General features: G+C 39.3%; 1 protein-coding gene across 1 annotated transcript in view; it reads right to left on the bottom strand.

Moving 5' to 3' along the window:
- Nucleotides 1-1,583: 1,583 nt before the first annotated feature.
- LOC126424818 (inositol-tetrakisphosphate 1-kinase-like) overlaps nt 1,584-27,035 on the bottom strand; it is a 100,959-nt gene continuing 75,507 nt past the window's right edge. The window contains exons 8-11 of the mRNA XM_050087612.1: nt 25,553-25,795; nt 17,292-17,435; nt 12,861-13,014; nt 1,584-6,050 (exon numbers count right to left, since the gene is read on the bottom strand). Of these exons, the coding sequence (XP_049943569.1) occupies nt 12,869-13,014; nt 17,292-17,435; nt 25,553-25,795 (533 nt within the window). The 3' untranslated portion in view covers nt 1,584-6,050; nt 12,861-12,868. The remainder of the gene's footprint in view (nt 6,051-12,860; nt 13,015-17,291; nt 17,436-25,552; nt 25,796-27,035) is intronic.

The raw sequence follows: 27,035 nt of genomic DNA, 5'->3' as shown, positions 1-27,035 counted from the left end.
CAGGAAGACATATGTAAATTCGAAGAGGTTGGGCAGAGATGTCAGTTGAGGCAGAAGTACACAGGCAAAGATGTTGAATGACAGGTGATGTACAGGGGGCGGCAACTTGAAATTAGCGGAGGTTGAAGCTTGCTCGGTAACGTTACCCACCAGGCGTCAACCTCTGCTAATTTCAAGTTGCCGCCCCTTGTACATCACTTGTCATTCAACAACATCTTTGCCTCTGTACTTCCGCCTTGACTGACATCTCTGCCCAACCTCTTTGAATTTACATATGTCTGCCTGTCTCTGTAAATGTGCGGATGGATATGTGTGTGTGCGCGCGCGAGTGTATACCTGTCCTTTTTTCCCCCTAAGGTAGGTCTTTCCGCTCCCAGGATTGGAATGACTCCTTACCCTCTCCCTTAAAACCCATCCTTTCGTCTTTCCCTCTATCCTGATGAAGCAACCTTGGGTTGCGAAAGCTTGAAATTTGTGTGTGTGTTTTTTATTGTGTCTACCTACCAGCGCTTTCTCGTTTGGTAAGTCACAGCATCTTTGTTTTTTGCTTTGTAGTTATGTGCACAACAGCAGTCCCTGGAGATGTCAAAAATGTTTATGACTTTTTCAAGCATTTAGATGCCAAGATAGGAGCAACAGGAGGGAAAGTTGTACTTATTATTGATCTATGCCCTGTACATCCTAAGGAAACATAATCTCAGAAAGAAGAAAGTAAATGATGTGTTACTTCCTCCAAACCACACGAGTCATCTGTATCCTCTTGACCTGGACATAACACGCTCTGTTAGATACAGGTACACAGTAGCAGTTCTGTACAAGTCACTTTCACTCTCTGAGAGGAAGGAAGTGATGAGACTCGGCACAAGGAAGCAAAACTAATATTTCTGAAAATGCAACATTCCAGGATATTATCTGCTGTGATGATGACATCCGAATTTCCATACCCGAGATTTATGCCACTGAAATGCTTATGAGGGCATATAGGTAGGAGTGCTGGAAGTGACACCGATGCTTTGTAAGAAATTGATGTCAGGAATTTCTTTTCCTCTTTTAATGTAGATGAATCGATTCTAACTCATATCAATCAGCTGGAGAAAGAACTTCTTTCAGTATAATATCCTAGAAGGACAAAATAAACAAGACTTACTGATTTTTTTATAAAATAATTAAAGGACATGTTTTGTAAAGAGTGTAATATTATTTCTGCATTTAAATTTGTAGCACAGGATATAAATAATTTTGTAACAAAATAGCACTTTTACCACTTTTGCATGCTTAAATTATGATTCTGGGTCATTTTTATCATGTTCTCTGGCAAAAACCCCCATTCAGGGAAAAATATTTGAGTCCCCAGAGTTTCTTTAAAAAGGGGTTTGACTGTATGTAGATATGTCATCACAAATGAAACAGACTTCTGTGAAAAACTGGATGTTTTTCTTTCCTCATAGGAACTAACACACAAAATATGTCTATCAATGTGACCTTCATACCTTGTCAGAGTGGCCCCAAAAATGAAAGCCACAGAAGCATTGTTTTGATAACCATATGGCAAGCATAAAGGCAAAATGAAATGAATAAACATATTATATAAAAAATAAATACAGTTTAATGTCACTGCAATAAAAAGTTATCATTGCATCCAACACCACAAGTTTGTTGTAAGCTCACCACAGTAACATTTACTACTATCAATGACCTGCTAAATAAATCACACATGCCACAACATTTTCCTCTCATGTGGTACAAATTAACACACATCTGTGACATAAATGTCCACTTCTGCATAATATGACAGAGGTAATAAATATTTTTAACTTCAAAGTACATTCTGAATTTACATGTATGAAATAAGGCAAAACAATCACTACTGTGGCACAATAAAAACAAGTTTATGTACACAGTCAACAAAAATCAGTAACTGCTAATTGACAATCATCATCAGTTTTAGCGCACAGAGAACACACATCGTTGCATTATTGGACCCTGAAGTATAAAACTACCAGTACCTGCAGTAAATGCTACTCGAGGTCGACAACAACCAATTTTCTACTTTTGTCACTGTAAAACTGGAAATTTTCCAAAACTGCAAAACATCTCTTCCAGCAGCAATCATTCGTGCAATGGTACACAAGAAATGTAAAAAGTCTATGTAGGCCTTCCAAATACAAAAGCTAGATAGTTGTTCAGCATACTTGGCTGAAAAAGTATTTTTAAGTGTTAAGTGACTGATTGGATATACAGCTACTGCATCACCTGAGGCAACCATCTGCAAACAGTCTGTTTTCTCTCTTAATATACATCTCAAAAAGGAATGACCAATAAAAATTTCTTACTGGAGTTCTAAACAAAGTGAGAATTTCAAAAAGTTTACGTTTTGTAATAGAAACTTTTAAAGACTTGGAAGCAGCAGTGATGTCAATCATTGGAAGGTAAGGCATAAAAAACACAGTCAAATTGTAGTTCTATAAGACTGCACTCATTCTCTGGAACAATATTTTGTTGCCAGTTGCACTGAATGGATAATAACGCAAAGAACATTTCAATGCTACACACATACATTCCAAGAAGATAATTGGTGAGACAACTAATGGGATTAGCTGAATCGATAGAAATCAGTTGATATCAAAAAGTACTGAATAATTTCTGTTCACTACCATTTAAGTTAGCAGATGACAGAGATTAATGGGTATTTTGTTTAAAGAAATCCGTAAAATGATTTCCAAGTTAATTACACACAACATTTCAGCAGCTGCTAATTTCACATTATTTCTGCTTCTTTAGATGTAGACACACTAAACATAATGTTGTCTGTTAATTAATGATGGCAGTGGCCTGAAAATAATACATAAAGGTCAACATAATTTGATTTCTATCGAATCAATTACACCCATCAGCCACCTGTGCACAGAACAGTAAGGGTCAATTGGTTGTGAAGAGTAATAGATAACTGTGATTAGATCACAAATACCAGCTTCCACACTGCCACTGTGTGACAGTGAAAATAAACAGTCTGTTCAGAGCATACATAATGGAAATTCACCACGAACTGTGAGAAACATACATATCTCTTGTAAAGAAACTTGTATGTGGTTCCTCACAATTACAAAACTGACCATGTGCAAACAAAGATCCAGCAAAGCTAAATTTGACAGCCTATCAAAAGAGCATTGTACCATCTGCAACAGATAGTGGAAACCACTATTTCCTGGTCTCCTTATTGGGGTATGTTCATAAACAGCCCCCAGAGCAAATGACAATCTAAAAAGGTCAATGGCAGATTTTGTACCATCGATCTCACAGTCATATACTCTCAAGCACTAATTATAATGTTTTTCTGCAATTGACGGTATAGTTTATAGCTCACTAATTTGGTGAAAATAAGTTCAGAGCTAAATTATATGAACTAACAGATGAGAAATTTGTGTGTTATGCTTGTAAAAATCTTCCCTTTGGACATCAAGAGCGTTATTCTTCTTTAAAACCGAGCAGAGCATTCTTTATAATACAATTCATAAGTCTGTATCAGTTAATAATAGTAAATGCCAATATTTAAATAGTCTAAGGTCAATGACCAGGCTCTACACAGAGAAGAAGAAATTGGAATCGACAATTTTCTACACAAGAAGTAAAGTCGTTCCCTCGTAGTGTTGGAAATATAATAAACTATGGGCATTTAAACAAGTATTACTTGATATTTCTTATAGTGCAAGATGCTGAGTAATATCACTGGAAGCAACAAGTTAGAACAAAGCGATTTTTAGTATGTTCTTAGCACAGAAGTACAGCAACACAAATTTAGCAAATATCTGCATTTATCCACTGTACATATTAAGTATGTCACAGGGTTCTCTGCAGAATGGACAGCACTACTGAATGTTTGAATATCATTCCATCTTTCTGTAACACGCATAATACTGTTACTATGAAAACATAATTCCAAAATTGCTACACTCCATCGAATCTGAGAAATGATATTTTTAGACTCCACTGCCTCTATATGATGACAGAAACAACAAGAAGGTTGGAATATCTTAAAATGTTTGTTGGCATCAACCTATAAATCTTCAAGGCAATTAATGCAAAGATTTACAACTGCCTCACCTCCACAGATGATTCACTTCTGAATTTCACTGGGAAGCTACTTCTTTTCTTATAACTCCATTAACATTAGGAAGATCAGCCATCAGGTTTGTCACAGAGAGCGGGGAAAACATTTTACTCTCTGAATTGACACACATCACATCACATTAACTGTTCGGATCAGTAGTTCTCTTGAAGTAAGCTAATATTTTGGTGCTCATTGGTACTTTGAAAATGGTAGTATGAGAACAGTGGCAAAAAGTAATGTACATGTTGCAGTAAATTGTTTCTGTGGTTTCAGAACAGATATATGAAGAAAGGAAATTCAGTCTTGCAAAAGCATGTGACATTTTGGTGAATAAAAGACCAGCCTTTTTCGTATAAAATATCTTATCAATCAGTTCTAGAAGGACTAGCTGCGTAAAGTAAATAACACAGAAATGAACTGAATTGCAAACTAAAATACAAATGCTAAAAACCAAAATTTGTACTACACAAAACAAAAAGGGAATTTCTGAAACAGAAGCCAGCTAATCAGGGCTGACCTAAAGCTGATGGTAATGAGGGGGGCAGTGCACACAATATCGAACTAGCTAATTTTTGAAATTAGTGCTTCCTTCTTTGAGAGAGGAAATAGTTGACGAAAGAGGGACATGTGAGTATAAGACTTTAAGTGGAGAAGAAAGGAAAGGACAATTTACTTAGAAATCTTCCGACAGCTTGAGGAAGTAGTCAGTGCCCCCCCCCCCCCCTTTTCTTATAAAGGAACAGCACTTTCTGAAAGCTCTAACCTGAACATCTATTTTCTTTTTCTTTTTTTCTGTAGGCTCAGCTTATTCCTCCTGTTTCAATAACTGGTAAGTAGGTATTGTGATTTGCTTCAGGCAAGTGTCTAAAAATATCAAATTTCTCTGTAGAACATTTTCCTCTCAGAAGACATTACACAGGTTTGTCAGGCATTTGTGTTCCTACAGCAGCAGCTAACGAATGATAACCCACCACTTGGTTTGGGAGTGATGTGAGCAATGTACAGAAAAAAAGATATGAAACCACTCTCCACTAATCTAACAGGAATTATTTAAATGAGAGAAACATTGATATGTACTCCCATTACATTTGTAACACTGGAGGAGTCTTTTAAAGATGAACATGCTGTTCGTGCAGCTTACAGTACATTCACACCAACTTGGAATAAGAACACAGTTGTGTTGCTGGCCTATCAATACCGAAAGTAACATTTTGGAATAGCAACACTCTACTACCTGGAGCAGTATTAAAGCAAATTCTAATACTGTTGTGATAGCTGTCACAAGCTCTGTTACAAGATATAATAAATTGTCATTCCTCAAGCAGAAAAACAGATTGTGGAAATACCAATTTTACAGAAATGTGAGTGAATCATCTAGTTTAGCAGTAGAAGCATAAAAAGCGAGAAGGCGACAGACACTGGAATGGCACACTCAAATGCAAATCACAGCCTGGACAATGACCTGACATATTAAAATGACAGTTGCACAAAAGCAATGCCTAAAGAACACTCGAACATTAATACATGCTTAAAATAGTGAAACATTTCTAGACACTAAATAAATGCTTTATGAGAGATCTGAATGCAATAATTTAACTTGTTCTTGGGACTCAGAGTGTCTTATTCAGGAAACAGTATCTTGAAGGCAACAGAGGTGTAACACTTTTTTAAATTTCAGCAATATCTCCCCTTTTCAGCAATATCTCCCCTTTTTTTTGTCTACTAAATGAACACAGTTGAAAAGTCAGAGTTCCTCCTGTTTCAAACACAGTCAATACACACAAAAAAGTCAGCCGAAGAGGTTCCAGAGAGACAAAAGTGCAGAAACTGGAATGTAAATCACTGTCTCTGTTGGTGGCCAATGAAGAAGAGAATGTACACACTGAGGCAGCTAACACAAAGCTGCTTCGGGAGTTCATCTGGCACAACTGTCCCCAGGAACCTGCAACACAACACCATACAGCTTCATTCAAAGAGACACCAGTGTACCATATGGTTTTAATGTAACAAACAGATGCTGACATCTTTATAAAGATTTATAATACACGACAGCTACCTAAAATATTTTACACTCCTGGAAATGGAAAAAAGAACACATTCACACCGGTGTGTCAGACCCACCATACTTGCTCCTGACACTGCGAGAGGGCTGTACAAGCAATGATCACACGCACGGCACAGCGGACACACCAGGAACCGCGGTGTTGGCCGTCGAATGGCGCTAGCTGCGCAGCATTTGTGCACCGCCGCCGTCAGTGTCAGCCAGTTTGCCGTGGCATACGGAGCTCCATCGCAGTCTTCAACACTGGTAGCATGCCGCGACAGCGTGGACGTGAACCGTATGTGCATTTGACGGACTTTGAGCGAGGGCATATAGTGGGCATGCGGGAGGCCGGGTGGACGTACCGCCGAATTGCTCAACACGTGGGGCGCGAGGTCTCCACAGTACATCGATGTTGTCGCCAGTGGTCGGCGGAAGGTGCACGTGCCCGTCGACCTGGGACCGGACCGCAGCGACGCACGGATGCACGCCAAGACCGTAGGATCCTACGCAGTGCCGTAGGGGACCGCACCGCCACTTCCCCGCAAATTAGGGACACTGTTGCTCCTGGGGTATCGGCAAGGACCATTCGCAACCGTCTCCATGAAGCTGGACTACGGTCCCGCACACCGTTAGGCCGTCTTCCGCTCACGCCCCAACATCGTGCAGCCCGCCTCCAGTGGTGTCGCGACAGGCGTGAATGGAGGGACGAATGGAGACGTGTCGTCTTCAGCGATGAGAGTCGCTTCTGCCTTGGTGCCAATGATGGTCGTATGCGTGTTTGGCGGCGTGCAGGTGAGCGCCACAATCAGGACTGCATACGACCGAGGCACACAGGTCCAACGCCCGGCGTCATGGTGTGGGGAGCGATCTGCTACACTGGCCGTACACCACTGGTGATCGTCGAGGGGACACTGAATAGTGCACGGTACATCCAAACCGTCATCGAACCCATCGTTCTACCATTCCTAGACCGGCAAGGGAACTTGCTGTTCCAACAGGACAATGCAAGTCCGCATGTATCCCGTGCCACCCAACGTGCTCTAGAAGGTGTAAGTCAACTACCCTGGCCAGCAAGATCTCCGGATCTGTCCCCCATTGAGCATGTTTGGGACTGGATGAAGCGTCGTCTCACGCGGTCTGCACGTCCAGCACGAACGCTGGTCCAACTGAGGCGCCAGGTGGAAATGGCATGGCAAGCCGTTCCACAGGACTACATCCAGCATCTCTACGATCGTCTCCATGGGAGAATAGCAGCCTGCATTGCTGCGAAAGGTGGATATACACTGTACTAGTGCCGACATTGTGCATGCTCTGTTGCCTGTGTCTATGTGCCTGTGGTTCTGTCAGTGTGATCATGTGATGTATCTGACCCCAGGAATGTGTCAATAAAGTTTCCCCTTCCTGGGACAATGAATTCACGGTGTTCTTATTTCAGTTTCCAGGAGTGTATGAACCCTTTGACCACCACAGGTGTGCTTGATACAGGCTTAGCTGCATGTTGCATGCTTCTTGCCCGATGCGTCTACCCGCACTATTTTACGTGTTTGGGCCAGGGTTACCCGAAGGTCTGGCTTGCCCTGTGCTGAATATTTTTTGAGTGATTTCTGCAATGTCTCCCCCTGTTGCTCTCAGATTTGTCACTGCTGAGGTGAACATTATTGTATGTTAGTACTTACTCTGCAAATTTACAATTGTAACAAATCTGCCCAGATATGAAGATGGCTTTTTCAACAGTGTCAAACCCAGTTTTGGTAACCATAACTTTCAAATACTTTGTAATAAGAACTATGAATTACCATATTTACCCGAGTGAAAGATGACTGTGAATACAAGAGAAAAAATTATTGTTTAACTTATTATGACTAAACAAAATTACAAACTTTTATTGCTGTAGGAGATTTGTCTAAAAAGTTAACATTACACCTATTCTAAATTTATGCCATTTACTGATTGTCTACATTTTGACAATACAAGGAGAAATAAAATGAATAAAAAAAAAATTTTACACTAGTTTTTATCTTCACTGCTTTTTAGTTTACTTAGCCTATCATCTGTAGTATCATTAGTTTCAATCATAGTCATCATCATGACCACCATCATCATTGCCATCATCCTAACAGGACAGCTGTGAAACTTATAATATTCATTGTCACAAATATTTGGCCGTTGGTTCCAAATATTTTGCCATTTCTGAGGTGGTTGTTACAGTGGGACCCAAGAACACAGCTATTTATTTTCTGAACATACTGCAGATATCACTTCTATAATGACATGAGAATGTTACAATGTCTCTTGCTTCCAAACATATTGCCTGTCCACCACTCTCTAATTGGCTGTGTACAACGAGCAGCTGACACCCCCAATTGTCCCCGTCGTACCTCACGGTGAGTGTCGACAACAGTGCTGCACGAAACATGTAAGTAAACCACTGGCGCCCATCTAGTCTTTTAGTGTTTCCTGCAGAAATGTATGCTATTGTTGAGTATCTGACAAATTTTAAAGTCAGTTTGCTTCTAAGTACAAATGGGTTCAGGCAAACTGCAGTTTAAACATGGTAGATGTAATGCAATATACATTCCCATGGTTGGCAGCATGACGAAATTTCTGTTGCTCAACAATAGCCCCCCAACCTCGCACCGATTGCAGTTCTTCAGCCAAATCGGTCACTGTTTGTAAGCAACGGTGAAACGCGGATGGTGATATCTTCTAAAGTGCAGGTCATATGTAACAACAAAAAACAAATAAATAAATAAATAAATAAAAGGTCACAATCACTATTTGGTCCAATTCTTGAACTTTTGCTTGTCCCACAATCAGGTCTTTCCACTGTAAAATATTCTCGCGACAACAATTACAGTCACTTTAATATGATTTACTTAATTTGCTTGACATAACCTCAAACAGTATGAATTACCTTGAAGAGAATGGTCTATTGACACACTGTCAGCACAGACTTAGAAAACATCGTTCTTGTGAAACACAACTAGCTGTTTATTCGCATGAATTGTTGAGTGGTACTGACAAGGGATTTCAAATCGATTTTGTATTCCTGGGTTCCCAGAAGACTTTAGACACACTACCTCACAAGTGGCTTGTAGTCAAATTGCGTGCTTATAGTATATCATATCAGTTGAGTGACTGGATTCATGATTTCCTGTCAGAGGGGTCACAGTTTGCAGTAATGGAAAATCATCAAGTAAAACAGAAGGGATTTCTGGTGTTCCCCACGTTGAGTTATATGATCTCTGCTGTTCCTTTTCTATATGAACAATTTAGGAGACAATATGAGCAGCCACCTTAGGTTGTTTGCAGATAATGCTGTCTTTAGTATCCAGTAAAGTCATCAAAAGATCAAAGCAAATTGCAAAACAATTTAGAAAAGATACCTGTATGGTGTGGAACTCGGCAACTGATCCTAAATAATGAAAACTGTGAGGTTATCCACATGAGTGCTAAAAGGAATCCTTTCAACTTCAGTTAGACGATAAATTAGTCAAATATTAAGGCCACAAATTCAGCAAAATACCTAGGAATTACAATTACGAACAAAATGCTGTGGGGAAGGTAATCAAGGACTGCGTTTTATTGGCAGAACACTTAGAAGATGCAAAAGATCTACTGAAGAGACTGCCTACACTACGCTTGTCCGTCCTCTTCTGGAGTACTGCTGCACATTGTGGGATCCTTACCAGATAGGATTAATGGAGTACACCGAGAAAATTCACAGAAGAGCAGCACGTTTTGCACGATTGAGAAACAGAAAGTGTCACAGATGTGATACAGGGTTTGGGGTGGACATAATTAAAACAAAGGTGTTTTTTGTTGCAGTGGAATCTTCTCACGAAATTTCAGTCACCAACTTTCTCCTTCGAATGCAAAAATATTTTGTTGATGCCAACCAACATAGGGAGAGAAATGATCATCATCATAAAATAAGGGACATTAGAGCTCGCACAAAAAGATATAGGCGTTCATTCTTTTTTTTTTTTTTTTGTGTGAACTGCTTGAGATTGGAATAAAAGAGAATTATTGTGAAGGTGGTTCAATGAAACCTCTGCCAGGCACTTAAAGTGAAATTTGCAGAGTATCCACGCAGATGCAGATGTAAACGTAGACATTTCATTCTGGATTAATTTTCTTTCTTGTTGCACTTGAATGTCATCATCTTGTTCTAAAGTTCTAAAGCTTGTACAGTAATGATTTTCTCCAGTATTATAATATGAGATCAGCAGTGGAATTACTCGTTTGCGACCTACCTGGTGAATCATTAGTTCCTCACAGCCAAATAAAACATAGACATGGGTTAAGAATCAAGTAATGGGTTTTTCACCTCTGAATGTTACATTTACTTAAAAAGCAGCAAAAATGTATGTGTAAAGTATCTTAAATACAACAAAAGTTTGTAAGTTGATAGAATTTAATGTTGTTCCTCCTGGCTTTCACAAAATTGTCAATTTTTTTTCAGAGCATTAGACTGTTGTTGTATCCCTTACGATAGCGCTGCAAGCTACAGGTCACGTGATTGTTCGAGCAAGGTCGATAACGTATTGAGCAACTCGATGTATTGGGAATTCTTGAACTATCTGAACTCAAGTGTTGTGTGACAAGCCGTACCCTACGGCACTGATCAAAATAAGTTTGTATCAAACCTCAATAGTCAAATTTCATCTGTAAACATAATATGACCCCTGTATTACTCTATTAAATAGTGTAAAAATGTTGACCTCAGAAGCAATATCTTAATCTGCGAATGCAAGATGAGCCCATATTTTTCAAATGATGAATTTGGGAAACAATTTGTGTTATAGTCAGGAAAGTATGATACAGTAATTGTCGAAACATAAGACGGTAGCAATACTCCAGCTGACGTGTGTAGATTACGACTGTCACTTTCAGAATCTCTGAAGGACTTATCACGTATGTCGACATCAAATAATTCGTCCTCATTGTTGCTCTTTGGGAGTATATCCAAGTGCAACCACTATGCCTTGTCATTTTCCTTGTACAACAGAGTATGAGAAAAACGTTGTGATGCCAATCCTGAGGGACAGACAGATGAACAGAGAAGTCGCACGCAGCAAAACAAAATAATGACAGATCAAGTAAATGGTCACAACTTAGCAGCTAGGTCTGTGAAATGCTTTTGAAATATGGGGCAGAGACTCTGCTGTACATTTGAGCTCGCCAACAGCTGACGTGAGTCCATACTGGTCATCAGCACTCAGGGATCAGCAAGGAGGCCCAAGTTAAATTATCAACAGCGGTGGAGGAAAACCCAGAGAGTACACTTAAACTTTGTAACAGTGCTTGGGGAGCGGCAGTGCGTAAAGAATTAATTCATCAAAAGCAGTCAAAGGGTTAAATATTTAAACAAAGTTATCTCTTTTATAATCAGATAGTACAATTATTTTGTGATTAGTTGAAATAGCATCTGCCTCACCTGAATAAGTGTGTATGTTCATTTTATGAAGCCTAACATTGACAAACATTGCTAAAATTCTAAGTCAGTAATGTATCATTACCAATGTTGCTAAAATGGTAATTACACATTATATGAGCCTGAATCACTCACTCGGAGCAACGGTAGTCTTTGAAGAAAATACATTTGAATTTCAATTACATTTGCTGCTGTCAACTTGTGTAGCTTTTCAAACAGACTGATTTTAATTAAGACTGCCACTTTGGCTTCAGTGGCCAACTCAACTTTCTGTTCAAATTATACTCTGATTAACTTCATCATTATAATAATTATTTTTTGTGCAGTGTTAACAGGACTGTTTGGCCAAATGTGTCATTTTTGTTGTAGTTTCTTTCTACTGGAGAAAGCTGTGCTGAACCACTCCTACTTCACATGATGTCAATTTTTCATGTAGTACCAGCATTTAAGATAAATACTGTTGAAAGATGGTTGGTAAATTATACAGGTGAAATGCATTCGCAGCTGAATATGGACAATTGTCAGCTGTATAACAGAATGCCGACAATGAAAATTTGTGCCGGACTGGGACTCGAATCCGGATTTCCTGCTTATCACAAGCAGCCGCCTTAGGATTTGGCTATCCAAGCACGACTCGTGGCTGGACCCACGCTTCCATACATCGTGAACCACGCATCTACAACCTGTACAGGGGAGACATTTTACGTGAAAGCCATTTGCCGGGAGTCAATGGGTAAATACGATACTGCACAGTGCCTGTGTTATTATGAATTACAATGCAATGTTCCTTGGGCACGCATGTATGTCCAAAGGAACATTGCATTGTAATTCGGAATAATACAGGCACTGCAGTATTGAAATTCTGGTGACATTTATTTACACTGTCACAGTGTTCTCACAGGCAGTAACTACATAACTGTACTGCTACTGATATGGCCCGTACAGCGCTGTTTGATTAAAAACTTACGCCTATTGTCACAGCGAGATCTATGAACTAAACATGTCTCGAGCACTGCAGTTTCTACCAGATAAAAACATTAGTCTACTATGACAGGTTACAGTATGCTGCACATATTAATGAGGTACTTACAGAAATGAAAGATCACAACTCCAATTTTCTAAATTAAAAGAACTGTAACATTACAATGGAAATGAGGCTCAAAATGCCCAATTAATTAACAAATGCAGACAACGCTACATGCAGTTACATTACAAATAGTGGTTCCCACTACACACAGAATCACAAACAGAGATGTTTAACAGCTGCGTACCTGAGCTGTTACTTGCCGGCGACTGCCGCGAAGCCGCCGCTCCCACGAAGGCGTCGGCCCCACTTCTTCTTCTTCTCGTCACTCGAGTCGCCCCCTGTGTCGAAGCCAGAATCGTCCTGGTCACCTGGTGAGCTCGTGCTGCTGCTAGTTTTGCCTAAGCCAGAAGAAAATAGGTGTGTGTGTGTATATTATGTTCCACCAAAAATAAAATGACTGTGTTACTGCGCCTACATTTCATCTTTTTTCAACTCCTTAAGAATGTAAAGCCTCTATTTATGGAATGGTAGTTACTAATTTCACTATGCATTTTACTGTGATTGTGCTTTCATTGACAACTGAATGATAAGTACAAATTCCGTCTAGCACGAAAGAAAAGTCCTTGCACCATTCTTTATTGACCAACTATGACAACGAAATGAATGGAATCAAAAGTTATGCAACTAACACTCTCTCCACAGAAATGAATTGCCTAACAGACAACAGCAATGGTTTTCAAATTAGAACAGTTACAACATTAAAGACACCTTCTCTCCAATTTTCTTCATCTTCAAAGCATCTGGATGTCAGTGCCTGGACATCAATGTCCTGCAGCAGTAAAACACACACACACACACACACACACACACACACACACACACACACACACACACACACACACACACACAGTAATTAATTGTGATGTCACTTGTTTGAATCTTGCTCATAGTTATTTTTTCTACTTTTATTTAAATTCCACATTTATTAACAAATGAAAATGTTAATTAACAAATACTGAATCATAATTTTTTTTATAAAAATAACTTTTTTATTTTTAATTACTGGTTATATGTAAATAAATTAAAACTCAATACAAACATGTGCAAAATGGCTCTTTATTACACGAAGAAAGTTAAATACATAAATAATAGTGTTAAATCTCTAGAAATAAAAACATACTTTATTTTTTACTTGATGTTTCACATTTTCATACAAATAGTAACTAAAAATAAAAAGATGTTAATTTTATCAAAAACATTTGCTAGTATATATTTCCATTTGTTAATAAACATGGACTTCTAATAAAATAAAACCACACTACATGTGAAGTTCAAACTAGTGACTCTAGGATTACCATCCTCTTATGGTACGCATTCATCTACTGGCATATACATTGATAAGACAAAATTTTTTTGCACTTAACTGTGAATGGAAAACATTTTTGAAGGCCTCTTTCCTTCCAACTTCTTCTGAGAATTGCACCATACTGTGCCTGCTGTCCAGGCAATGACCTTCAAATTGTCTACATATGAAGAAAATTGAAGAAGCTGAGCAGCCTGTAAGGGCCCCTGGTTAGAGTAAAGTTATTCGTTCCATATTCTGGTGGCATTTCAGGACAGAAATGGGTACTCAGTTACATACAGGGTACAATCAGGAAGTGTTACATTTCTGAAACCCAAACCCAGTTGTTTCCGAATGGATTAGAATTTTTTTCCTTAAAATTAAATATACAATGTCATTTGGTAAATGCATTATCAATAGGTGTCAAAAATGGCTTAACACATGAGACAACTATTCTTACTCAGGATTAGTTGCAGGATTATGGAAAAAATGTCCATACAGCTTTCAGACATAGCACATGGAATTGCTTGGATATCACCAGTCATACTTTCCAAAAGAGTTTCATGACCATCGGTTTTCCAATTACGTCCAAGATTTAGGTGGCCCAACTAGAAATGAGTACTTGGTGCAAGATCCAGAGACTGAAGGGCCACTTCACATACCTGACAGACAAAACGCCATGTCCTCTCTCAAGAAAGCTATGGAGTCTCTTAAGACATGGCACAACACAGCACATGTAGACAACCTTAGCAAAATAACTAGTGGGATGGAAATCACCAGGAGGCACTATGCGGAAATAGGACGAATTTAAATACCTGGGAGAATATATGACAGGGAGAAACAGGAGCAATGAGGAAATAGTAGAGAGGATGAAGATGTGGTCAGCCTTCTGTATGACCAGAGATATAGACACGAAAAATAACAAATATCTACTGAAGCAAAGATGAGACACTACATGGCAACATGAGGAATGCAGTATTATATGTGGCCGAGATGATGCGTAGTAAGTACACACAGGTAACTGCGATGATGGCACTAGGATGCAGAAAACCAGAGAAATAAGAGTGAGAAACAGTGAGGAAAATACCAGGCCCTAAAAGGAGTGGTGAAAGATGGATGCGAAAATGTAGGGAAAACTGCCGGAACATAAGGACAATATTAGAAGAAATCGGAGTGAGAAGGGCAAGGTTTACCGGACATGAAATCAGAGTGAATCTGGATGGAATGATGAAAAGAGTATGGGAAACAACAGGAAATACAAGCGGAAAGACAGGAACTGTGTGGGTTGTTGAACTCCAAAAGTATTTGTTGAATTGAGGATCAAAATAAAAGGAAAGGAAAATTGGAGAAGCAAGTACACACCAACCAATATGCAGGAGACTGACAACAGAGAAGGATACGGGGGAAGCAAAAACAGTCTCCAGTGGAGCAGACAAGAAAAGAGAATACTGAATATCTCAGAAGACAGTCAAGATGGAAGAAGAGAAAGAATGAAGATTTCTGGGAGCAGAAGCAGAAAATGCAATCTATGATGGTGCTACCAGTGGTCCTACAGAGGCTGTAATGCAAGAAGAAGAAGAAGAAACAGGAAGTAGCACCACACCACTGAAACCAAACCCTACTGATATAAATTCAGCATCTTCTCAGATTAAGCAAAAAAAATTCTTACCAGAGTATAAGGTAACACTGTGACTTATCTGTTGTTCCAGAAAAACGCATGTTATAATAAGTAAAAATCGTGGAATTCCACATTTTGCAGTTACTTGGTCACTATGAGGGGGTTGATGAAGTTTACAAGCACTACTTGCTAGCCAATACTGGCAGTTCCGTTTGTTTAAAGTACCTGATAGGTAGAAATGAGCCTCACAGCTTCTTACAGAATACAGTCAATGTGCCAGGTTTCCAAGGTCATTTCTGGAAAAGTAAACACTTGCAGATGATCATTTTCTTCAGTTCGTTACATGTGACTTTGTACAGGCTTAAGTGAGGACCAAACCACAAAATTTGGCAAATAGGCCTCACTGACATGCACAAAGCATAATTGTGCTGTGCTACCAAAGGATGAGACATCTCTACAGGCTGTCCTTGTGACTATAGCTCTGACTGTAATACCCTAACATAGTGTCCTGTTTCTCAAATATAAAGTAACATAGATTTATTTATTTCTGGGCAATCTGGATGAAGTGCACTTCAATAATAAAAATTAATGCCTATAATGCTGTTATATAACAATTGTAATCACTGAGATAAGATAGGGTGAAGAAAATTGTGTAGCTGAGGATTGCCACATCTTCCTAACAGTGACTTTTGAAATTATGCATGCTTGGGTGCACATACCAGTCACAGGGAGAGGATATGGCTACAGGACATGTTGTTAGAGCTCTGCAGCTGGCTCATATGTGGCGGACTGTGATCGGATGCTTTTCTGAAGTGCAAGTTAAAAGCGTGCGAGTTTCTCACAAGCATGACACATCTGGTCTGCAGTTGGAAAAGAAGAAAACTCTGACAAGAGTTTATGCAACAGCACAAAATTAATGAGTGTCAGAAACTTCAGATATGGAGCAATTTCGCACCAGTCACCACTGACCGACCTCCTCAAGATTATGACATTCGACAACACTCGTGAGACCGTAAGATTTGCACTTTGAGCGACCAGTAATTTAAATCGTAAGTTCCATTGACTCTTTTGAACACAGCAGTTTTCCTATTCCAAGATTCCTATTTGTATGATAAAGTATCATAAATACTCTGACAGAAAAAAATCACAACACCAAAAACTAATTAGTGTAGTCATGAAATTTATGGAATACATTTGTCTTGGTAACATACTTAAGTGATTAATATTCCAAGACCACCCATACTGAACCCTGAATTGAATACATAAGGTAATTAAAATCATATGGGAGAAGATTCCAGATGGAAAAAAAGAAATAATAATAATAATGAGAGCAAATTAAAAAGTGAATATAATGATTAAAATGATGCGACAAAGGACGAGAAATAAAAAAAAAAATAATAATAATAATAAATTTAAAGCAAGTAACTGAATAAAAATAATGATCACAGTCATTCTGATAAACTTATTGCCACGTTATGGTGCCATTTCAAAATCAGTGCTATTTTCGTTGTTCTAATCAATCATATGATTTTTTTTGTTACTTACAAACAAGGGCTCACTAGGCTGAAAAGTTGCAGTGTGTGATATCTGATATCCTATCTTACAGGTGGTTTCAAAAAGTCTATTCCATCCTTGGGAACCACCTCTAGCAAGTGAAAATGAATAAATTGCTAAACTCATTGATTAAAAATAAATTTTTTAAAACTTAAACTCACTGCAAGCAGAACTGCCAGGTCCACTGGAGAAGCTGTCTGATCCGTTGGAGAGGACCGCATCCGGCACGTCTGTTCGGTGTGACTCGACGGCTCCCAGGATGCACGTCATCAGGCTCTCAAAGAAGTTGGGGAAGCCGTCATAACCTGCACACGAGTGCCACAAACCTTACACAGTTCTAATTAGAGAAGAACTAACACATTTGATTTCACAATCCAGATGAAAATTTAATGGAGATTCGGAATTTCAATTTTATTACAAAAAGAAATGGAAAAATAATAGCAAAATACGGTCTGGGGGAAAGGAACGAAAGGACGAGAATTTTCCACAGGGCACAATTTAATCATCACTAACACTCGGTTTAAGAATCGTGTAAAAGGGCTGCGTATGTAAAAGAGACTGGGAGACTCTCAAAGATTTCAGACTTATTACATAATGCTAAGACAGATGTCCAAACCAGATTTTAAACAGCACAGTATTTCCGTGGGCAGATGTGCACTCTGGTCATAATGCATGGGTTATGAACTGCAATTTAAAACAGAAGCAACTGCAGAAAGGTAGATAACTAAGAAGTTTGGACACCGTAAATCGAAGGAACCAAAGATTGTTAAGAGTTGCGAAGTGGACATTAGGCATTTGACTGAAATGGAGTAAAGGAATACACTAGAAGATGAATGGGTAGCTCAGAGATTAAACAGTGAAGGCAGCAGGGGAAAAGATGGCAAAAAGACAAGATCTGTTAGAAGCCCTTGTACAGTTCACTGTCCATACGTATAGCAAAAAAAGTGTGTGTGTTTTCCACATCTCCTAAACCACTAGACTAATTTTAACCACATTTAGTAGACATATCCCTTACTGTCAGGTAACAATTGCTGTGGGGGTAAGAACCACCAACCTATCATAGTTCAGGAGATAAGACATTGTAAACACAGAGCTGTGTGAAAATTGCAGCACTGTGCTTTTCTACTAACTCTGTTCACAACACATTTTCCTGACAGTATCCACATATGTCGCTGAATGTACCTACACGGATATATCATTACATGACACACAGTTGAAGAGATACGGTTAATAAATACTGAGATATGTGGAAAAAAAGTGCTGCATCAAGCATGAAGTTTTAATACAATTATTCCTTACTAACTGAGACACATCTAGAATCAGGTCATCTTAATGAAATCCCTAATACCTGGCAACGATTTTGCTCACTCTCCACTGCTACACACAAACAGCTGTAGGTGAATACAATAGCCATTTGTAGTGCTACGAACAGGCACTGCCACAGGGATGCCTACAAAATCGCATTGCACGCATGCGAAGGAGCTGTGTCCTGTGTACAGAAACTGTCTGGGATCATATTTCTTGACATGGATACTGTACTTATACATGTGTAATTTATGAATATTTCTCTGTACAACTGTTTCTTAATTTCAAAGGTATTTTCACGAATGCACGGAAATCAGTTTTTTTGGTGCTTAGCTGCAAACGCAGTTCATTTCTTTATCTTCGTTTCTAACAGAAAATTATTGGCAAAATGAATACCTGGGCAATGCCAGGTTTTTCAGCTAGTTGAATATAATTGATGAAAGGAGTATATATAAAACTGCAGCACATGAAGCTGGCAAAAATGAATACAGATGTCCAAATAATGAGACTGACTGGAAGTGCAAAATGGCAAAGCAGGAATGGCTGGGGTGATACTAAGCCAGTACTAAGCACAAAATGGAAAGTAGAAACGTAATACGAGTATATGGAAAGGCTAAACAGGGAGAAGGAACTTGAAGGGAATCCTATGGAGAAGAAAGAGGAGACACATGAAGATGAGATGGGAGATACGATACTGAGAGAAGAATTCAAAAAAGCACAGGAAGACTTATATCGAAACAAGTTCCTCGGACTACACAACTATCTCTCACAATTCACGAGATCATTGGTATTGCCTGTCAAGATGAAGACTATTCCACTCGGAGGCCGAGACAAATGAGACGTGCGAAATATCCTCAGACTTCGAGAAGACTGTAATAATTTCTAGTCCAAAGAAGACGGGATCTGACAAGTGTGAATGTTACTGAAGCACTGGTTTAATAAGGCATGCTTGCAGAACACTGACACGACGACTGGTAGAATCTGACCTCGGGGAGGACCAGTTTTAGTTCTGAAGAAACGTCGGAATGCGCGAGGCAGTATCGATCCTATGACTCCTCTTAGAAGATAAACCGAATATTTGCAGGTTTAGGGAAGACTTGTGGAAGTGTTGAGTGGTACTACACTCTTTGAAATAATGAAGGTAACAGTGATAAAGGTTGTGACCACTACACAGTGACCAAAAGTGCAAGCACTGGTAAGGAACTGATTCAAATAGAATAACCCAAACAAAAGTCCAATAATAGAGCCAATACAGTCATAGCACAGAGTACTATTACACGATCACCAGAGTGCAATTAGCAGAGTGAAGTGTGGAGTTGAGGCGGTGGCTTTAGTAAGTCACTGTACTTCACAGGTGTGCCAACTGGCACAGTCTGAGCAATCAGCACACCCATCTGTTTCGGGACAGTCTCTGCAGGAAAGTAGGTGTTGTTTCTAGGTGCCGATTCTGGAATGGACGCCATCGGGTAGCAGGTGAGCCTCGACGATGTAGCTCGGTGAGGTGGAAATGGTAGGATGCTGTTTGCGTGGCCACATGTCAACCGTCCACGCTTCAAATGGTGGCCGGACAAGAGGCAGCAGCCACTGCTGCCATCAGAGACGGAAAGGCCTAGTAATGCGGTGACACGTGTGAGTTACCACATAATATACAGGGGGTGAAGGGTTATCCAAAACTTGAACAGAAACTGGATCGATTATAAGAGTTGAAGGACATCAAAGCGAATCAGTAGTTAAGAGAGAAACGAGGCAGGGTTGTAGCCAGTCCCGATGTTATTGAACTGTACATTGAACAAGCTGGGGAGGAAAATAAGGAAAAATTTGAAAAGAGAAAAGTTCATGGTAAAATATTTAAACTTTGAAGTGTACTGATGACATTGTTATTCTGTTGAGGATTTGCAGTATGAACTGGAACAGAATGGAAACTGTCTTTATAAAAAAGGCTGAAGCAAGTCAGGTGATGCTGGGAGAACTAGATTAGGAAATGAGATGCTGAAATAGTAGATTAGTTTTTGTATTTGGTCAGCAGAGTGACTGGTGGATTGTTTTGGATACTATATAATTTTTTTACAAACTAGTACAATATAGAAATATTTTTAACTATGTTTCCAATAAATGACATGTTTTTTAGTCTAGTTATAAAATAAAACTGATATTTGGTCATTTTTCATTATGCAAACAAAATTTGTTGCTTCCTCTGTTTAACTCATTTTATTCATCGTCTACAATCCAGGACACAGAAATTGTAAGTTACACATCTCTGATGAAGTTATGATCAATTGCCCTAAATTGTAAGTAAAATCACTGCACAAACATAAAATGATTCTGTTGCGTCTAGACAAGACAGCCTAGACACAATGAGAGGAAGCCGAAAGGCACGCGCTAAGCTAAAGCAGGATGGCGTGAGGTCTGAAACAGGATACGTAATGAATGCTATAAAGAAAAGTACGTAGCTGCTGGAATACTTAACTTTAATCCATCCTTGTGGTACATCCAGAGATTGTGGCGATACAAGTGAGACTCTGTAGATACATGCAATGTTACTAATGGTGCCTTGCTGGGTCGTAGCCATTGACTTAGCTGAAGGCTACTCTAACTATCTGCTCTGCTACTGAGCTATGCTTCGTCCGTGTAGTCGCTAGCAAAGTCGTCCGTACAACTGGGGCGAGTGCTAGTCAGTCTCTCGAGACCTGCCTTGTGGTGGCGCTCGGTCTGTGATCCCTGACAGTGGCGACATGCGGGTCCGACATGTACTAATGGACCGCGGCCAATTTAAAACTACCACCTAGCAAGTGTGGTGTCCGGCGGTGACACCACAGATTCAGTCATAAGTTACCGATGTGAGTTTGGTGACACAGTATGTGGACTGTAAGTTTCTATACTTAGTGACTAACAGAAAAATGTATAATATCAAGGATGCACATATAAGAGACAATAGGTACTCAATGTCAGATTTACGTGTACTATATTTTTAAATATTTCATTTATATCCTGCAACTGATAAATAATTATGTGATAGGGTTGTCTGTAAAGCAAGGTCTTCAACAAGCTCCCACCGGCACGGAGCAAGCTAGCTTAAATCTGATAACAGCACTGTGTTCCTTGCTTCCCACACCACTATTTTTGCCAGTCTCCACCCCTCTGTGACACTCATTCTTGGCATAGTACCCATTAACGATGGAAAGGAAAATTGATGCTCCCGCCAAGTGTGAATTGCGTTCTGTGATTAGATTTCTGTGGTTTAAGGGGCCAACTCCTACTGAAATCCACCACCAGTTGACAAATGAGTATGGAAAAAAGTGTATGAATGTAAAAAAGTGTTCATAAGTGGTGTACGTGTTTCACAGTTGGCTGTACAAACTTGCACGATGAGGCAAGCTGTGGGCGTCCATCAGTTTTGAATGAGACAATGAGGAAAGTTGAAGAAATTCTGCCTGCGGATCAGCGTGTGACTGCGAGTTTTGAATGAGACAATGAGGAAAGTTGAAGAAGTTCTGCCTGCAGATCAGCGTGTGACTGCGAGAGATTGCTGAACTGATGGGGGATGTGTCTGAGACAAGATTTTGACGGACATTTTGAAGTATCACACGGTGTATGCCAGGTGGGTGCCACGGATACTCACTGATGAACACAAAAAGAAGCGCATCGAAAGTGCTCACAAGTTTATGTGCCACTACCAGGAAGAGAGTGAAGAATTTCTGGATTCAGTTATAATCGGACACAAGATTAGGATTCACTACTTCATGCCAGAGACTACTGAACAATTAAAACAATGGTAGCATTCTGTTCTCCAAATGTCAAGAAGTTCTAGCAAATGCCGTCAGGGTGGAAGGTGATGGCTCAGTATTCTGGGGTATAGAATGCGTTCTGCTGGTTGACTACCTGAAAAGAGGTACAACAAACAATGTGGCAAGGTACTGAAAGATACTAACAAGGCTAGGCCGGGCTACACAGAACAAAAGGAGGGATTGGCTGACAAAGGGAGTTTGTTTGCACCATGACAACACCCACCTTCATGTCACCAGCACCATGACAGGTCTCATCGCCAAATTCAGATGGGAAATTGTTGACCATCCTCCGTACAGCCCTGATTTGGCTCTCAGTGACTACTATTTGTTTCCCAACTTGAAACAACACTTGGGCAAAATTAAATTATCAAGCAACAAAGAGATGAAGGCAGCTGTCCATTCCTTTTTGCACGAGTCGGCGGGAGAGTGGTATAATGCAGGTATGAAAACGCTTCTGGAGCGACTAAAAATGCATCGATTTTGATGGGGACTACATTGAAAAATAGCTAGAAGTCCAACCTTTCAGAATCTGTAACTGATTTTGCTATAAAATATTGTAAAATATAAAATATTGTTTACCATGTGGAAAAGCATTGGAGACCTTAATTTTCAGACAAGAAACCATCTTTTAACCTGAAATAATGGTGTCCATGAGTATCTGCTCTATACAATAGTTTGCATTACTATTATTTTGACATATACTATCTAAACATAACAAATGAAAATATAACAAATTAAAATTCTTCATCACAGTTTTCATCTATATGTTTCAGGTTAATCTTAGGAACTACTGTAGGGATTTTGATGTGGTTTCACTAATAGATAAACTGGTTTACAAGGAAGGTCTGGGCATATAATGTATTACGACTACATAACGATGAATGTATAATTTCTGTGTTGTTATCAGTTCCATATTTATGCAGCATTTGGAGCAGATCTCATGGCAACAATAAGTCACTAGCTTCTCAGCTAGAGAGGAGGCAGTAAGTGATGAGAAAAGGAGTAAAGTAAGCAGGTAACACAACTCCAGAGAGCAGCAAATTTTGATTAGAATTGATGTTGGGCCTGGAGGGCTAGTGGTAAAGGGTGCGCATTAAAATCAAAAAGTGACAGTATTGAATCTTGGTCAGACCACTGCTTTTTTCAGTTTGTCTTTTAACCTATCAGTTATCTCTTAATGATGTGGAGGTTCACCAGTAATGGCAGTGGTTTGGATTTCACACTGAGTTGTACAGTACGTCCTCTTTGCCCAGTTGAATAACTGGGGAAGATTAGGGACACGCATGTTGCCAAAGTGGTATCCAACTGTAAGACTTGCCCTGGGCCATTGAGCCGCATGAAATTATTACTACCAGAATATATACATATTATAAAATCTCCAGTTGTGTTTTTCTGTCTCTTTGTGAAGACCAATTTCAGGAACTATCGATTTTGATGTTGTTTTCACTAATAAACTGAATTCTTGAGGAAGCTTTGCATATATAATCTATCAATATTTTCTGTAAATTGGCTGAACTGTTGTTGTCGTGGTCTTCAGTCCAGAGACTGGTTTGATGCAGCTCTCGATGCTACTCTATCCTGCGCAAACTTCATCTCCAAGTACCTACTGCAACCTACGTCCTTCTCAATCTGCTTAGTGTATTCATCTCTTGGTCTCCCTCTGCAGTTTTTACCCTCCACACTGCCTTCCAATACTAAATTGGTGATCCCTTGATGCCTCAAAACATGTCCTACCAAGTGGTCCTCCTTCTTGTCAAGATGTGCCACAAACTCCTCTTCTCCCCAATTCTATTCAATACCTCCTCATTAGTTACATAATCTACCCATCCAATCTTCAGCATTCTTGTGTAGCACCACATTTCGAAAGCTTCCATTCTCTTCTCCTCTAAACTATTTATTGCCCATGTTTCACTTCCATACATGGCTACACACCATACAAATACTTTCAGAAAGGACTTCCTGACATTTAAATCTATACTCAAAGTTAAGAAGTTTCTTTTCTTCAGAAACGCTTTCCTTGCCATTGCCAGTCTACGTTTTATATTCTCTCTACATCGACCATAATCAGTTATTTTGCTCCCCAAGTAGCAAAACTCATCTACTACTTTAAGCGTCTCATTTCCTAATCCAATTCTCTCAACATCATCCGATTTAATTCGACTGAATTCCATTATCCACATTTTGTTTTTGTTAATGTTATCTTATATCCTCCTTTCAAGACACTATCCTGTTCGCTCAACTGCTCTTCCAGATCCTTTCTGTCTCTGACAGAATTACAATGTCATCAGCAAAACCTCAAAGTTTTTTATTTCTTCTCCATGGATTTTAATTCCTACTCTGAATTTTTCTTATGTTTGCTTTACTGCTTGCTCAATATACAGATTGAACAATATTGGGGATAGATTGCAACCCTGTCTCACTCCCTTCCCAACCACTGCTTCCCTTTCATGCCCCTTGACTATTATAACTGCCATCCGGTTTTAGTACAAATTGTAAATAGCCTTTTGCTCCCTGTATTTTACCCCTGCCACCTTCAGAATTTGAAAGAGAGTATTCCAGTCAACATTGTCAAAAGCTTTCTCTAAGTCTACAAATGGCTGACTACGAAGAATTAAATTCCTCTGTCTTGTTTCTCCATCTGTATGTGGAGGTTAATCTCAGGAATATCTGCAAGGATTTTGATACAGTTTTCATTAATAGATAGAATGATTCATGAAGAAAATTTGTGTACACTTTATTACCACTACACCAGACAAGTCTTCCAGCCATAGACACGTAGTGTTAAACATGCAATGCAAGAAGCATTGCTAATTTCCTACACGTTTTGTTAATACATAGGTGAACTAAATACGGTCACTTGACCACAAATGGCTATCTACAAATAAACACAGCTCACAGGAACTTTCAGTGGTTTCGTGATTCTGTTCTGTAGATAGACTAAGGCCATGCAGCTCTGTATACAGAAAATATTTTGGGCATCTTTCAACGAAGTATTGGAATCGTTTTACTTACTCGATAGTTCCTCGCCTCCAAGACTGTTACTGTCGATGATATAAGGTATAAAACTACATATAATCAAACAACCCTCAATCAAGTACAGATTCATCAAAACTTTTTAACAAACTGTAACATGGTGGATGATGCAGATGACAGAAATCTGACGGCACACTCGTGTTCTATGCTCTGAGACCAGAGAATTTAATCCAAATACAGTAGAGATAACTGGATTTATGAAGCATATTCAATTCATTCATTCATAAATTTTATCTCAGATACGTGGCACAGCAATTAAACAACCCAGAGGAACAGTCCGAAGCATGCTGTACACCCACCAGGGTAGGCATTGATGTCAATGATGGCGATGCGGCCACTGCAGTTCTCGACGACCACGTCCACGCCAAGGAGCGCCAGCCCGAGCTTGGAGCGTAGTGCGTTGACGACCGCCCGGAGTCTCTCGGGGTCTGGGGGCGGTGGCTGGGGAACTGTTGCCGCATCCTCTGGATCCAGCACAGAGAGCGCCGACTGCGAATCTGCCTTCGACACGTCGTGGCTGTCGTAAAAAATCGTGTCTCGATCTGTGAAACACACGTGAAGAAATGTTTGTGAAATGTTGCCTGGACCAATCTCTGATCTTTCTTTCTTCCTTTTTTGTGTGCAAATGCTGAAACTTAAAAACTGTTCAAAAGTTTTTGAAACTGTTTAAAAAGTCACATAACATTAGTGTCAAGAATTTAATTATAAAATCTGCTGAAGTATCTATTCCTTTCACAATTGTAGATTGTATGAAAAGACACAGAAAATATTTTACTCCACCTATAAAACATTGACCTCTACCTGCTGTTGTCTTTATTTTTCTTGAAAATGCAACAAGAATGTTGGAGTATCTGCCTTTAGGTATATTTTTATTACATAGTGTAAATAATTACTTGACTGATTTTACAGATTCTATAATTATTCTTTGGCAGCTCTTTTTATCTATTGACAGTCTGAAGATGCAGCAGAGGGATGGAGAGATAGGGCGAAGGGTTCGTTGGGACAATATCTTATGGATACATTAAGTTTGAGTAATTTGAATCTTTTTACTGGTGCAGCTGTGCTATCTGCATTCCGAGCTGAGTGCTGCTTTTTCATGGCTGTACTGCTCACCAAATGCTGCTGTCTCTGCTGATAGGTGGTGTTGCGGCCGCTATGAAATACTGATCATTCGATTTTAAGAAAACTATTAGATGGTAACATTGATTTTTACACATCTTACAGTCTTATATCTACACACAATAAAGAACTTAATTTATTTTTGTTATATGCCATTATTACTATGATGCATCAAATTAGCTAAAAAATTTTACAAAATTTTAAGGAATTTGCAGATGTAAAAACACATTGTGTAAACTTTGTGTATGGTTGATTAAGGTCACATACTGTAGCATATGAAATGTACAAAGATGTTGTATGATAAATTGTCCAAACTTTTTTATTCACTGAGATATGGAAGTAACTCAACCACAGCAGTGAAAGGTTGGTGGAACGGGACGCGTAAACACAACAACACCACTTCAGGAAAACCCAGGGTCTGCATTTAAAGACATCCTCTGCACCTATGGAGTGGTGGAACATGGCTAGTTATCTTGTTTACAGCAGTTAAAGGGTTAAGCATACCAAATTCCCTCCTACAGTTTCTTGGTAGATTTTATAATGATTCTTTGTTTCCTCTTCCTATCTATAGGCAGTATGAAGAGGTTAAAACTGGTTACGCACTGTGAAAGGTTATGTATTTGTGTTGTAAAAACTATACAAAAATAAAATAACATGATCAGT

The sequence above is a fragment of the Schistocerca serialis genome, chromosome 10 (assembly GCF_023864345.2).
Source record: "Schistocerca serialis cubense isolate TAMUIC-IGC-003099 chromosome 10, iqSchSeri2.2, whole genome shotgun sequence".
Classification (NCBI taxonomy): Eukaryota; Metazoa; Arthropoda; class Insecta; order Orthoptera; family Acrididae; genus Schistocerca; species Schistocerca serialis.
Note: the sequence above shows the minus strand (reverse complement) of the source record. Positions and strands in the feature narration are given on the sequence as shown.